Genomic DNA, 15,189 nt, shown 5'->3' with positions numbered 1-15,189 from the left:
AGTGTCTACATTGTCTAAAAGTAGCCTGAGACAAATTCTTTTTGGATTTTTCTCCCCTTCCTTATTTTTTGAGAATGGATCTCGATGAACCCAGGGCTCTGGGGTTGGCTAGATTGGCTGGCCCGTGAAGTGAGCCCTGAATCCTCTTCTTGCTCCTGACCAGCCTGGAATCACAGGTGTGTGCCTTCATGCCAGGCATTTCTTTACATGGTTGCTGGGGATGGAAACACAGATCTTCAAGCTTTCTCATGAAGCACCTTAACCCTTGAGCCATCTCCTTAGCCTACTGGGGACTCGTCTGCCCTAGACTTGAAATTACCCGGACTATTTCTGTTCCTTTCCCAAGCATAATCCGTGCATTTTCCTCATACCCTAACACCCACTGGTAGCAGTTTTCTTTTACTGAAGCAAAGCTGAGAAACTGAAAAGTATGAATGGTTTATTTTGGCTCACAGTTTTGAAGGTTTTAGTCCTTCAAAACGGGTCCATGGAGAAGTGTCGGATTAAGGTAGGACTGTGCAGCAGAGAAAGCTGCCCACTGCATGTCAGCCCTCCCCCACCTCACCCCCCAAAAAAGAGTAGGGATGCTCACCCTTCAGTCTCTTTCAAGCACAAACCCACAGTCTTCCTACCAGGTTCTACCTCTGAATGTGTCCTCCACATGCAAACTCAGCGGGGTTTGGGGGACTCACATGGAGTCTGGAGGATGTTTGACAGCTCAACTGTAACATGAAAATGCTGGTGTTAGCAAAACCTCTGATAGTGTTGACTCTAGCTCCAGTTCTCCACATGTAGTTGAGGACAGGAGATCATCATCTTTGAGATGAGGTACATTGCCAATTGTCACTTAGACCTAGACTACTAAGAGTGACATACATTGTGATTTACCATAGGCATGTCAACATAACTTTTTAAGAAAGAGCTAGCTACATTCATGGAAATCAGTATAACAGAGCCGGTACGCCAGGATTCAAATACTTCATATACAGGCTTTGTGATTTCTGGCAAGTGGCATAGCCTTTCCAAGCCTGTGTCCTTGTCTGTGAAGTTGGGAAGACAGTTATACCCGGTCTATGCAACTCCAACTATTAATTACATTTACGTATGAAAGGAAATGGAAAACCTTTTGATATATCTTAAGAACCAATAAATTGAAGCTATTCTAATACTAAATGGCAGCATGAGATTAGAGTTTGGAGAAGGAAATCTGAGATGAAGGACTTTGAGACTCAGATAAGCTATGGCAAGACTGAAATGTCAAGCAATTAAGCCATTATTAACCTACACAGTGCACACCTGCTGGCTACATCCTGCATGCTATTGTTGTTACTAAGCTATCTTGGCTTTGGGCTACATCAACACTACTGGCTTTTTTTTTCTCTGAAATTGTTCAACTTACTGCTGTAACAACGATCCTTTTTGTTGTTGTTGTTGTTGTTGTTGTTGTTGTTGTTGTTGACAAAATACTTGACTTAGCTATGTCTTAAGAGAGGGTTTATTTTGGCTTACAGTGTAAAGGGATACAGTCTGACTCTTCAAGAAAGGTATGGTGGCAGGAATACAGGTGGGGCTCTTCAACAGACCGGAAGTAGCACCATCTACCCCAGTGACTCACCAGCTGAGACCTAAATATTTAAACAGCATGAGCTATGAGGGACACTGCCCATTCAAAACACAGCACGGCTTTCTCGTATTACTGTAAAACATTCTGGTTATAGGGCACTGTGCAGTGTGGTCACGGCTGCCTTCTGTTATACTCTTTAATTTCTGGGTATCCAGCCATAAACACTAAGTGAAAACGATGGATAGTCACCAGATAACCCTCCCTGATCAGCTCTTCTTTCGTTGCAGGATGTTCTGGAAGCTCTCGCTGACCTTGCTCCTGGTGGCTGTGCTGGTAAAGGTAGCTGAAACACGGAAGAACCGGCCTGCGGGCGCCATCCCCTCGCCTTACAAGGATGGTAGCAGCAACAACTCAGAGAGGTGGCATCACCAGATCAAGGAGGTGCTGGCCTCCAGCCAGGAGGCCCTGGTAGTCACCGAGCGCAAGTACCTCAAGAGTGACTGGTGCAAGACGCAGCCTCTGCGGCAGACAGTGAGCGAGGAGGGTTGCCGCAGCCGCACCATCCTCAACCGCTTCTGCTACGGCCAGTGCAACTCCTTCTACATCCCGCGACACGTGAAGAAGGAGGAGGACTCCTTCCAATCCTGCGCTTTCTGCAAGCCCCAGCGTGTCACCTCTGTCATCGTAGAGCTCGAATGCCCGGGTCTCGACCCACCTTTCCGAATCAAGAAAATCCAGAAGGTGAAGCATTGCCGGTGCATGTCAGTGAACCTGAGTGACTCCGACAAGCAGTGAACTCATGGGGCAGGATGCAGCTCAGCCTTGAGCACTCCTACCCCTGGGTTGCGCCACCGCCACTTCTGTTGAGCTCACTCACACTCTGCCCGGTGTCCCAGTCAGCAGCAAATGTGTCTCTTAGGGCCAACAGTGTCCCTGTCACAAATGAGGACCACAAGTGAAGCTTTGTCAACTGTCCCAGATCCACCCCAGGCTACACTTGTGTCTCTAAATCCACTTTGTGGATGGGACACAGAAGATGTTGGAAAACTCCACTCCCAGAAACTCGACAAGATTTTTCAGGAGATGCACTGTCATCTGGGATTGACGACTCCACCATGTGGAAAAGCCAGTCTTTCCCTGGCCACATCCTACACTCCAGCTTGAGCCTTCCTCTGGTGAAGGATGCACGACTCTTCTGTCGCAAACTTTTGTTGGTCACCGGACCTCTGTGGTGTGAACATTCTTTCTTCTGACCTGGGAGTTGCCCAGCTCTGCCGCTGCTGTGATGCTGATGTGGGCAGCATCTATAAAGGAGATGCTCACCCGCAAGGGGTTCCAGAACAAATCTGGTACCCACGAGGACAAGCCAAACCAAGTGGATCAGGAAATGGACTTCCCTAGGAACTGTACTGAGCAGGCAAGACTCTCCACACCTCTGGACACCACCACCTCTTTATTTCCTTCTCATAGCCCCTATCTGTAGCTCAAGATAAACTCTGGTGTGCATGCTATTCCTGCTGCTGTGTTAACACTCACAAGGTCTCTGTATTAGTGTCAGTCTTATAATTGACCTATCATGTTAAAAACAGTTAAAAGTATTATCAACATATTCATATATCAAGTCACGTGTTTGGACTCTAGCTTAGCATCACTGTTCTGAATAGGGAGTAGAGCATCGAGTGATCTGTGGAAAAGTATTTTACAGAGGAAAAACTGCCAGGTCAGCAATTCACTCCCCAACCCACCCCCCACCCCCCCACCCCCGCTTGCTCACACACACTCTCTCTTTCCAGATTGAGCAGGGAGATGGGACACATCATGATTTTACTTTTAATATGACATCACAGGAGAGACTAAAGCATTGTGGCATAGTGTACAAACCGGATTGGGACAGAGGTGTGTACAGAGGAGTCACTAGGAAGCTGTAAAGATTAAAAGGCACGTGTGAGAGGAGACCTGGTACTGTTTTCACTGCCATTACACTAAGTAAAAAAATATTTTCTATTAAAAGATATGTAAGAATATATGGTATTGAGACATTTTGTGACACAGGCAGAAATATAGAGCCAATATAGAGGGTAGTAATGTAGGTAAACTGTCACTCAGAGGATAGCTTCCTGTACAAAGAATAGACTCCTAAAATACCAAGAAACATTTCAGTCATCTTCAGTTCTGCTGATGAGTTGTTGGAGTCTCTGTTGTGTGGTCTTTTGATGCGAGGACTTTGAAATAATTTATTTTTCCTTCAAAATTACACTCAAGTTCAATCTCTTTGTGCAATTGTTCTAGGGAGGCCTCCCTGAGAATGGCACGTATGCAATCTGACAAATGTGAATGAGAAACCTTGGTGGGAATCCGAATGTGCTGAAATCCTTTGGTTGATAATTTCCCAGTCCATGCTCTTGCCAAGATGGGTGTCCTAGTATGTGAGGGAGACTATCCATAAGCTGCTCTGAGACTCAGGCTTGTGGATGCCCAGCAGTGATGCTGGCTCTCCAGTCTGCCACCTGGAGGAGGGTTGGGATGAGCTGGGGAGGGTATGCCTTGGACTCTTTTGCCTGTATTGCAATGTAAGTTTTCTAGTTTCATCACTTCTGCTACACAGCAACCATGAGTAGAGACTATGTGGTTTTGAAGGGGATATTAGCTTCAGAAATGAGAGTGCACAGCCTGGAATCAGCAGAGAGAAACAAGGGGGAAATGGAAAAATCACAGAGGGCTGGAAACCCCAGGGATAAAGGCAAAAAGGGAAGAGGGTGCCAAAGGTCAGAGATACAATTTTCACTTTTAGCAGAAAATCTCGAGGTAGAGCCAAAGCAGAACATGCAGTAGAAAAGCTGTGAAAGAGATATGAGTGTCCTTAATGGAGGATGGTGACATGTAACCGGAGGGTGAGGAGAAGAGTCTCACACCCAGCTGCGAAGCCAGCCCATGTCATTCTATTAATGGGACCCACACATCACCAGGAAAGGTTAAGCTAGGGACCCACAATGTATGTATGTGAGCATTCTTTTTGATCCTAATGGTGGGTGTACCCATGAAGGCTATATGATATGCTGTAGTCTGAGGCTACTTCTTGGCTTATTGTATGTATAAAGTTTACCTTCGAATGGCTCAAATTGTATTTAAATTGTGTCTTGTTTATAAATGAAGAAAAGCTATAAGTATAATGTAATTATTTTATAGGTATACTATTAAGTTATAGAACAAATAAAGATACTCTAGGATTCTATGTGATCCTGGCATCATGTGCCATAAAAGCTGAATTCTGCACTTGTGTCCTTGTGTACTCAGAGTGCATTTATCCAGCCTCTGAGACTTCACCCACGGTCCGTATCATAAACGTTCCTTCGGGGGGCTTGGGATCTTCTAGGAGAATTAGAAACAGGCATCAAACAAGAAGAATTGGTGGGATGGCTCTCACCTCCAGTCTATGGGAACTTCAAGCCTTTATTGAAACACCCACCAGCTGAATACAGAATGTACTCAGAGTGTTCTTGGAATAAGAAATATTGAATGAGGAAGCTTTGAGAGACAGATGCAAAGAGAAGTCCACTGTAAGTCTCTTCTTCTCTCCTGTAGCCAGTGCACCACACTTGTGTCTTACAGAAGCCAGAGATTGTATTGTTTTGTTCTATTTTATGTTTACTTTCCACGGGTTTCAACATTTCTTAATTTAAACACATCTCAGCCTCACAGTGTTGTCATCTTCCTGCAAACTGAGTTATCTGCCATTTAAGACATGCAATGATCAATAAAAGAAATAAAAACCTTGACAAAACTGCATACGTGTGATTCACTGTTAGACTTTTAGTGATTTAAATTTAACATGACTAAAATTCATCTTAGATTATTAAACAAGAATACTCCACTTGGATCGGTGGCAATACAAGTGACTTGTCTCTAGAGTTGCTGACTGACTCCTAGGTTGTAAAGTTGATGAAAATGATCTGTGGCTGATTGATCTATCACCATTGGTTATGGTTTGAATGGGAGATGATGATAAGATCAGATCATAGATGACATAACCAAAGCTTGCTGATCCTCAGGGTATCCTCTGGATCTTCCCTAAGCCCTTCCCTTAGCAGCTCCATGGCTACAGCTTCTTAAACACATTACGCATCTCAGCCATGTGACTGAAGATGAACTCTGTGAAACCTCATAGCTTCTGGTGATTTCTGGAGTTACCAATATAGAATGTGTGGTGAAACAAATAATCAAACAAAACCACCCCTCCCAGCCCCCTCCTCACTGTATCATTCTTTGAATCCTGAGATTTCTCTAGTCGGTCCACCTTCATTCCTAAACCATGAAAGGCTCTTATGTATTTGTTGTATATCTGTCTGTCAAGAGAATTTGCTGGACTAAAGAGGAAAAGTATATCTATTCTGTTATGTCTGGTATCAAAGGTGTCCAGAATTCTTGGAAGGTTAATTATCCAGTCTCTACAGTATGTTGCGTAAGTGCTTATAAAGATTTCCTGTATAGGCATATTTGACCAATATTTCTTACCTAGCCCTGTCTCATGACATTATTATTTAGTACAGAATTCACGCAAAATCCAAGTCTCCTCAGGCTATATTCTGACAAGAGTTATAACAATGTAAATATCCTAGAAACAACAGAATAAACAAACTGGGTGTCCATCCCACAGGAAAGGACATTTTGTCTTCTTCTCTTGCTCAAAGATAGGGCAAAAATCCCAATTGCTACTCTGGCAGAAACCAGTTCTAGTGTTGGACTATAATTTTTTGCCATTATCATTGCATGAACCAACGTGTGAAATAAATAGAGCTACATAGGTGTCAGGGAAATATTAAAATATTTCAGCTTTCCATTCACCCCCCTCCTTACCACTCCATTCTTTGCTGGGCATAGACACAGTTTCAGAGTTTAGGCTTGTTACTCTACACAGAAAGAATTCTTTTTTTTTTCCATTTTTTATTAGGTATTTAACTCATTTACATTTCCAATGCTATACCAAAAGTCCCCCATATCCACCCACCCCCACTCCCCTGCCTACCCACTCCCCCTTTTTGGCCCTGGTATTCCCCTGTACTGGGGCATATAAAGTTTGCAAGTCCAATGGGCCTCTCTTTCCAGTGATGGCCGACTAGGCCATCTTTTGATATATATGCAGCTAGAGTCAAGAGCTCCGGGGTACTGGTTAGCTCATAATGTTGTTCCACCTATAGGGTTGCAGATCCCTTTAGCTCCTTGGCTACTTTCTCTAGCTCCTCCATTGGGAGCCCTATGATCCATCCATTAGCTGACTGTGAGCATCCACTTCTGTGTTTGCTGGGCCCCGGCATAGTCTCACAAGAGACAGCTACATCTGCGTCCTTTCAATAAAATCTTGCTAGTGTATGCAATGGTGTCAGCGTTTGGATGCTGATTATGGGGTGGATCCCTGGCTATGGCAGTCTCTACATGGTCCATCCTTTCATCTCAGCTCCAAACTCCGTCTCTGTAACTCCTTCCATGGGTGTTTTGTTCCCAAATCTAAGGAGGGGCATAGTGTCCACACTTCAGTCTTCATTCTCCTTGAGTTTCGTGTGTTTAGCAAATTATATCTTATATCTTGGGTATCCTAGGTCACAGAAAGAATTCTTACCCAAGGTCAAAGAATCAATGTGAGGTTTCTTCAAACCTCCGAGGGTATCCTTTCTAAATTTGATTTATTCTGTATTCACCTGGAATAGACAAACTTTTGACAGCTTTTTCTTGGTTGGTCGCATTCCTCACCTTATTAGCAATCGCACTCAGACAATCAGTATCCAACAGGTCCTTAATAAGTTTGGTGGTCTTGAGGCTTCAGTGTGGAGAAAATGCTGAGATTTGAGCAGAGGAGGAAGAGAAGAAAGACCACATTCAACACTTGCCACAATGTACTAGGTGGAAGCTCTTTCACTTCAGGCTAGAGATGGGAGCCCTGAGGCCCTGGTCTTGACCAATTGTGATATAGGCTCATATATATATTTGGTCTATAGTGAGAATGAAAGAATTTTCTTTCTCTTTGAAGAAATGCAACTGGGATTCAAACTAAAGCTAAAATGGGAAAAGAAATGGAAGTAGAAAGGTCATGACAAAGTTGACAAACATAGATAAGACTAGTAACAGAGCTTCGAGGACTGGGGGTCAGAGTGATCATAGGAAATACTTCTGGTAATGATGAGGAAGAAGAAATTGGAGGAAATGAGTGGCATTCCTCAGGAAGGCTGCCTATATATGGGGCCTGACATAAACTGTGACCCCTCACCTCAGGAGGTCCCTCTTTTGCACAAACTGTTTCTGCCTACCATGCATAGCGGCTGCTACAGAACCCTACAGAACATTCCTGCTCATCTTCCCAGTTGCAATTGTCTTTTCTTCTTGTTTTTTTTCAATTTTTTATTAGATATTTTCTTCATTTACATTTCAAATGCTATCCCGAAAGTCCCTATACCCTTCCCCCACCCTGCTCCTCTACCCACCCACTCCCACTTCTTGGCCCCTGGCGTTCCCCTGTACTGAGGCATATAAAGTTTGCAAGACCAAGGGGCCTGTCTTCCCAATGATGGCCGACAAGGCCATCTTCTGCTACATGTGCAGCTAGAGACACGAGCTCTGGGGGGTACTGGTTAGTTCATATTGTTGTTCCACCTATAGAGTTGCAGACCCTTTCAGCTCCTTGGGTACTTTCCCTAGCTCCTCCACTGGGGGCCCTGCTGTCTTTTCTTCTTCTTAAGTCAACTTTCTGTGTGTGTGAGGGCATGGGGATGTGTCTACCCTGGCTCAAAAGTGTAGGTCAGAAGAAAACTTGTGGGAGTTGGTTCTCTCCTTTCACCCCTGGGGCTCTGGAGATGACTTACATCATCAGGCTTGGTAGCAAAGCCTTATCTACTTCATCATTTCACAAGTTTAAAAGGATATTCTTAATCTTCCATGGGCAGGAGATCTGACAGGGTTGCTCTACTGATATGGACCAAGGTAAATGACCTTCAGTGTATTTTCTCCTGGTTAAACATAATGGACCAGATGAATGTGCTTAATATTGGAAATGCAATTTTACCAATATTAATTATAAAGTCCTTCAATACTGATTTATTCTTCACACTGGACCAAATCCAAAGAATCAAAGGAATAACAGAAAACAACAACAACAACAGCAACAACCTGTCAACACCTGTGTTCCTTTTTTTTTTTTTAAGTATCAGCTATGTTCTTGCAGGACCAGTAAATGTTACCTCCAGATATTCTTCATCAGTGAATTCAGATCATTCTGTTGATATTTTATTTGGATTGTATGGAAGCTACACAGTTCTTTAAAGATATATGACATTGTTTTTATCCTTTCTGACTTTTTTTAAATGGTGGGTCTCTCAATTGTTTCTATACAGCACACACACGTAGACGTGTGTGTGTGTGTGTGTGTGTGTGTGTGTGTGTATCTTGCTTCTTTTAGTGGTATGGAGCTTGAAGCAAGGGCCCCACATGTGGTAGGCAACTGCTCTGCTACTTAAATATTCCCCCCTCCAGGTGCTGGCTGCCTTTACAAGTGTGGGACTTTTCTTGTAACTTTTTATTAAATGCTGGATGAATACATAATCCTCTTGATCTCTGAACTTTCGATGGGAGCCTCCTATGACATGCGATCCTTGTGTTTAATTGTTTATTCCTGCTTTTTGGGTATGTCTTCTTCCGGATAACAAATAGATATTACTTCTTTGCTTATAATTCTACACTTTTTAAATTTTTTTCTCATTGCCAGAAGAGTGATAGATCCTTATATTTGCTTTTTATAGTGCCTGGCCTAGGGCCTTAATCATACTAGGTAAGTGTTCTACCATTGACTATCCCACAGTCCTAGGGGTAGAACTATTAATTCTTTGCATTGGGCCCCAACTGACTTTACCTTCAGACATTCACTCCTTTAAGGATGTGGTCATTGTATTCATTTTCTTCAAAAGTGATGTCATTTACTTGATTTCTTAGTTCCTATAATTTTCTCACATATGTACATTATTCATATACATATAATATGCAAGCCTTCATAAAATCACTTAAATTTCCAAGAATAACCCTTGCATCTTCAAGGTTTTTCTAATGTTCATGCCCATTGTAGTATATCTATTATTATTCATAAATGGGCTAGTCCACAGTGTGTGTGTGCATGTATGTGTGTATTTCTTTTCTTTTGAAGTAAGGTCTCATGTATTTCAGGCCATCCTTGAGCTCTCTCTGTGGCAAAGTCTTTGAACTTTTAACTTATTCTCCTATGTCTGCCTCCCAAATACTGGAATAGATGAGCCCTGCCACACAGCATTTATGAACTGTTAATGATGGAATTTAGAACTTCAAGTATGTCAACACGCAGTTTACCAAGTTATACAAGCTCTCTCCTTGCCCCTGCTTTGCTGGAGAATCCTTCCTTCCTATGGGGCCAGAGTTCAGGTGCTACATAGTGTTCTCACTCTCATCCCAGGGGCTCCTGCTTCACCTCTTCATGATTTGAGTTAAGGTCCGTTATTTTGAGATAAAACCCATGACCAACACTGCTTGGGTGACCAAGAACCAGACACTAGATACTCCAGGGATCAAGGGTAAAACTAAATACTGCAGATCTTAAAACAACGAAAACCATAGTGATGAAATGGCTCCTAATGATATTGTGTTATAGATCAGTTCCTTGTTCAGCCATCATCAGAGAAGCTTCGTCCTGCAGTAAATGGAGGAGGGGGGAGAGGGAGAGGGAGAGGGAGAGGGAGAGGGAGAGGGAGAGGGAGAGGGAGAGGGAGAGGGAGAGGGAGAGGGAGAGGGAGAGGGAGAGGGAGAGGGAGAGGGAGAGAGGGAAAGTGATGGGTTCTTAATACCCATCTTAATTGGTTCGCCAAGCTGCATTGCTTCACACACACAAAAAATCTTCCATGTCATTGAGGAATGTGGCTTCCCTCTGAAAGAGAAGGTCTCCAGGGGCATCCCCTCTCCACCTCCTCTCAGCCACTCACTGGAGATTTCCCACACATTTTCTGGTTTGGCTTTTTGACACCTCTAATTTTAATCAAAGATGAAGTTAGCATTTTTGCTTCATGGTGGTTTAGAATAATTTCTGAGCGAAGAAGGGGTACTGGTTGCACCACCATAGCATTTTAAATCATAACACGTTTTCTATTGTTTTTACTGTTTTTACTTGTACTGTATAAGTGAAGATGCATTTAAGGAAAAAAAAAAACAAAGGAAAGGAAAAGAAAAAGAAAAACACCCCCTCCCAGTGACTGAGTTCCCTGGTTGGTTAGAAAATGGAAGCCGCGGCAGCCAGGGACACATAACCCAGGAGATATGTGCTCTACTCTTTCAGAGCCGTTCACAGTCTCTCTGCAGCCCTGATTCCTCCCATCTAAAAACTCACACATTTTACCATATTTTGTTATATTTTTAAAAATAAACCTTTTGGCCTTCAGTTTAATAAGCTTTGCCTTTCTCTTTCTAGAATTTCTATTTTGGGGGCGAATATTCCCTCAAATGTTATATGTGCTTACAAATGTGCACAAAGCATTCTAAACACATTCAACATTTCTGCCTGTTCTCTATTCTTTTTTTAAGGCTCGTGTAGCATCCATGTGTTTGTGTGGGGACAGTGTTGATTCAAGGGAGTTTTCCAGCGTTAGATACAGCGTTAGCGATGTTAAGTCCCTGTTAGTTAGCACTGCACCCGTATTATTTTATACCCGGTTTTGGTTTCTTCTCCTCCACTCATGAATGTAGGTTCTATGAGGATAAGACACTTTCTTTGTTTTTGTTTTAATTATCTTTTTTTAATTTTTTTTTAAATTTTTTTTACAGTCCAGTTATTATCCCACTCCAATTCTGCCCTCTGATGATTCCTCATCTCATTCCTCCTCCCCCATCTCCAAGAGGATGTCGCCTCATTCCCACCCTCACCCCCCAAACCCTGTCAGGTCTCCTCATCCTCTGGGGCTTCAAGTGTCTCAAGGGTTAGGTGCATCTTCTCTCACGGAGGCAAGACCAGGCAGTCCTCGGCTGTATATGTGGTGGGGCCTCCGATCAGCTAGTGTATGCTGCCTGGTTGGTGCCTCAGAGAGAGATCTCTGGCGTCCAGGTGTGTTGAGACTTCTGGTCTTCCTATGGGGTCACCCTCTTCCTCCTCAACTTCTTCCAGCCTTTCCCTAATTCAAAAACAGAGGTCCCCGACTTCAGACCACCGTTTGCGAGTTTCTTTCTCTGTTTCTTTCTGTTTCTTTCTCAGTCTGCTGCTTGTCGGGCCTTTCAGAGAGCAGCCATGTCTGTAAGTAAGCTCCTGTCTGTAAGTATACCATAGCATCAGTAATAGTAAGTGTCTGTTACTCCCAGGGCAGACAGCAGTTTCTGGTACATATTAACATCCCAGCACTTAGAGAATTACACAGAGACAATAAGACATGCTTTTTAAGCATGTCTGAACTAGTTTCTTAAAATTTCCCAGCCATCTTGTTATTAATGTTTTAAAAACACAAAAATGGCTTGTTATTGTTTACAGTCTGGAGTTGATTTACTGCTTGAGTTCCTGTGCCCTCCGTGACCTCTGACATCCAAGTCCTCTCGTTTCCTCGCTGGTACATGCCCTTTAGCAGACCTTTGTGAGGTTTTTGGACGGTAAACTCTTGGTTTTCAAATTCTGAAAACATTTATCTCTTTCACCGACAGCCGTGATAGGCTGTTTTCAAGTTAGCTCTTAACTGTTTTATTTCCTGCTTTAGAATGACTAGCCCTTTGTTGTGAGTGATCTGACTCATTCTTCCCTGAGGACCTGAGTCAGTTTGACCTCTTTAGGTCGAATTTATCGGTATTTATTTAGCCCGACACTTGTTGCATTCTCAGCAAAGGGCATGCCGTTCCTTGATCCTAGCAAACTCTCAGCCATTGTTCCTTGAGGCCCTTATCTGTCTTTTCTGAAGCTTTTTACCAGTTTCTTCATACAAGGTCCTTGAGTCTCCATCTCTCCCGTGTCTTCTGCACACCTGTGGTCTCTTCACTCCTGACAACCTAGAATCCACTCAGTTCATGGAAATGTTTCTTTTCTACCTCACTGATTAGCTACTTTACATAACTGTGTGCCATTCCATTTCTTCAGCAGGACTAGGTCTATTCTCCCTTATCAACACTTTCCCTCTTAGGTTTAGGGGCTGTGGCTTGCAGGCTTGTCTGAGAGGGTCTAACGATACTGCTTCTTCTTTTTAAAAATATGTAGTTACTGATATCATGCTGAATCCACATCTAGCCTTCCTTTGTGCCACTGAATTCCTTTGTAGTGACAACACTGTGTGGTAGATGTTGTCCAGTTTGGTCTGCTTCTTTCTGTTGTCATACATGCACTATCAGCAATATTGTAGGCCTCCAAGGTAGTCACTTGCAGAGACCCCTGCATCAGTGTTCCTGGGGTTTGGCTTGGTCCTATTGCTTCAATGGGACATAACAATCTCCTGTTACCTTGTTCAGGAATTCCTTTGTTTATGGATCATTTTTTAAACAATTTTTCAATTTTTGTATTAGATATTTTCTTCATATATATTTCAAATGCTATCCCGAAAGTCTCCTATACCTTCCCCCCACCCTGCTCCCCAATCTACCCACTCCGGCTTCCTGTCCCTGTACTGGGGCATATAATCTTCGCAAGACCAAGGGCCTCTCTTCCCAATGGTGGCTGACTAGGCCATCTTGTGCTACATATGCAGCTAGAGACATGAGCTCTGGGGGTACTGGTTAGTTCATATTGTTGTTCTTCCTATAGGGTTGCAGACCCTTTCAGCTCCTTGGGTACTTTCTCTAGCTCCTCCATTGGGGACCCTGTGTTCCATCCAGCAGATGACTGTGAGCATCCACTTCTGTATTTGCCAGGCACTAGCATAGCCTCACAAGAAACAGCTATATCAGGGTCCTGTCAGCAAAATCTTGCTGGCATATTCAATAGTGTCTGGGTTTGGTGGCTGTTTATGGAATGGATCCCTGGGTGGGGCAGTCTCTGGATAGTTCTTCCTTCCATCTCAGCTTTATTGACCATTCTTGTCCCTTCCCCTCCATTCTCCAGATATATACTTTCTGAAACATATTTAGTCTTTTAAGGATTACTTAGAATTTCAAAACTTTAAACTTGGAGTTGTGCATATCTGTTTTAAATTTTATTTATTTATTTAATGTATGAGTGCTCTCTCTGCATGTACATCTGTGTTACAGAGTGGGTATCAGATCCCATTACAGATGGGCCACCATGTGCTTGCTGGGAATTGAACTCAGTACCTCTGGAAGAGCGGCTAGTGCTCTTAACCACTGAGATCTCTCCCAAATCGTGAGTTGTGCTTTTAAAATATAGAAAATTCTTCCACATTTACACCTACTTAACTGCCTTAATTATAAGGAAACAGCTTTGGGCCCCTTCTTTTTACACTGTCATCTATTTTAAAATTTGTCATGCATTTGTGGTTGAACAAGGGACAGCTCTGTCATAACCTATTGTTTGCATTTGCAAAGTAAGCCTGCCATAAGGAGATATGATTGCGTGTCCAGTTGACAAGGGGTGACTTACGATGGCTATTCTTGGTTGTCACCTTGAATACGTCTTGGAATTAAGTAAAATCCAAGTGGCTGAGTACACCTGTTGGGGACTTTTTCTTAACTAAATCATTTGTTGTGGAAAAACTGACTTTTAATTGGATTTTCTGAAGTGGGAAGATAAACTTTTAATCGAGAAGGTCACATCTTCTGGCCTATAGAAAAGATTTGGAAGAAGGAAGCTTTATCTCCTTGGCTGATTGTTCTTACTCCTGCTCTGGCTGGCAAGACCATTCCTTCACTGGCATGAGAGTATATGTATATATATCAATGTCTATTATAGATTTGTATATTGCACCTGATATATATTGAAGACCAGGTGAAACATTTGTTCTTATGGACTGGACAACTACTGGATTCATTCTATAAGTTCTTTTTCTCTAGATAACCCTGACTAATACACTAATGTCTTCCTCATTCTCTATTGTAACCCCATCCTGACAATAGACTTCTTTCAGTCCACCTTTTGTTTGTATCCTGAAGTTTGTGGTACAGTTAGCAGTTTGCCTTTCTTTAATAAACACCTATTAATATCTGTAATTTCATAGAAGCCAGAAAGACCAGTGTCCGGGGATGCCCTGTAGTAAGTGGTTTCTAATTTCGGATATGATTACTTGTGAGCTAGATATAAGAGAGCAATGGGTCAAGGTGAGGGAAAACCTGTAAAAAGATTTAGAGTAAATAGGTTACTTCATTTTCTGCTGCTATAACAGAATGTCAGAATCTATACTATATGAAAAAGAGAAATTTATATCAACAGGATTCTAGAGCTTGGTGAGTCCATCTGGTAAGGGCCTTTCTGCTGCATCTGACCATTGCAGGATGTATCATAAGGCAATACAGCATGAAAGAGAGTGGTTTTTGTTTTTTTCCCAATGAGAATTTACTTTTTCAATAATGACATCAGTTCTCTTATAATATGAACACACACCATAGGCTCCCCTGACACCAATGGTTTAGATATCAGGATTCCGATATTTTAACTTTGGGGGGGGGACTTATGCAGATTGTGGGAGTTTAGAAATAGCACTGCATGAAAG

At 42.7% G+C, this 15,189-nt stretch overlaps 1 protein-coding gene across 3 annotated transcripts in view; it reads left to right on the top strand.

Annotated features, from left to right (window-relative positions):
* Grem2 (gremlin 2, DAN family BMP antagonist) overlaps window positions 1-5,349 on the top strand; it is an 88,127-nt gene extending 82,778 nt beyond the window's left edge. For 2 of the 3 annotated variants that reach the window (XM_006496826.4, XM_017320448.1), the window contains one exon: window positions 1,852-5,348. In XM_006496826.4, the coding sequence (XP_006496889.1) occupies window positions 1,853-2,359 (507 nt within the window). In that variant the 5' untranslated portion in view covers window position 1,852 and the 3' untranslated portion in view covers window positions 2,360-5,348. Of the gene's footprint in view, window positions 1-1,851 lie in introns of all 3 variants that reach the window. The other variant, NM_011825.1, reaches the window with a different exon arrangement.
* Window positions 5,350-15,189: the final 9,840 nt, after the last annotated feature.

The sequence above is a fragment of the Mus musculus genome, chromosome 1 (assembly GCF_000001635.26).
Source record: "Mus musculus strain C57BL/6J chromosome 1, GRCm38.p6 C57BL/6J".
Lineage (NCBI taxonomy): Eukaryota > Metazoa > Chordata > Mammalia > Rodentia > Muridae > Mus > Mus musculus.
This window is presented reverse-complemented; position numbering and strand designations above follow the sequence as displayed.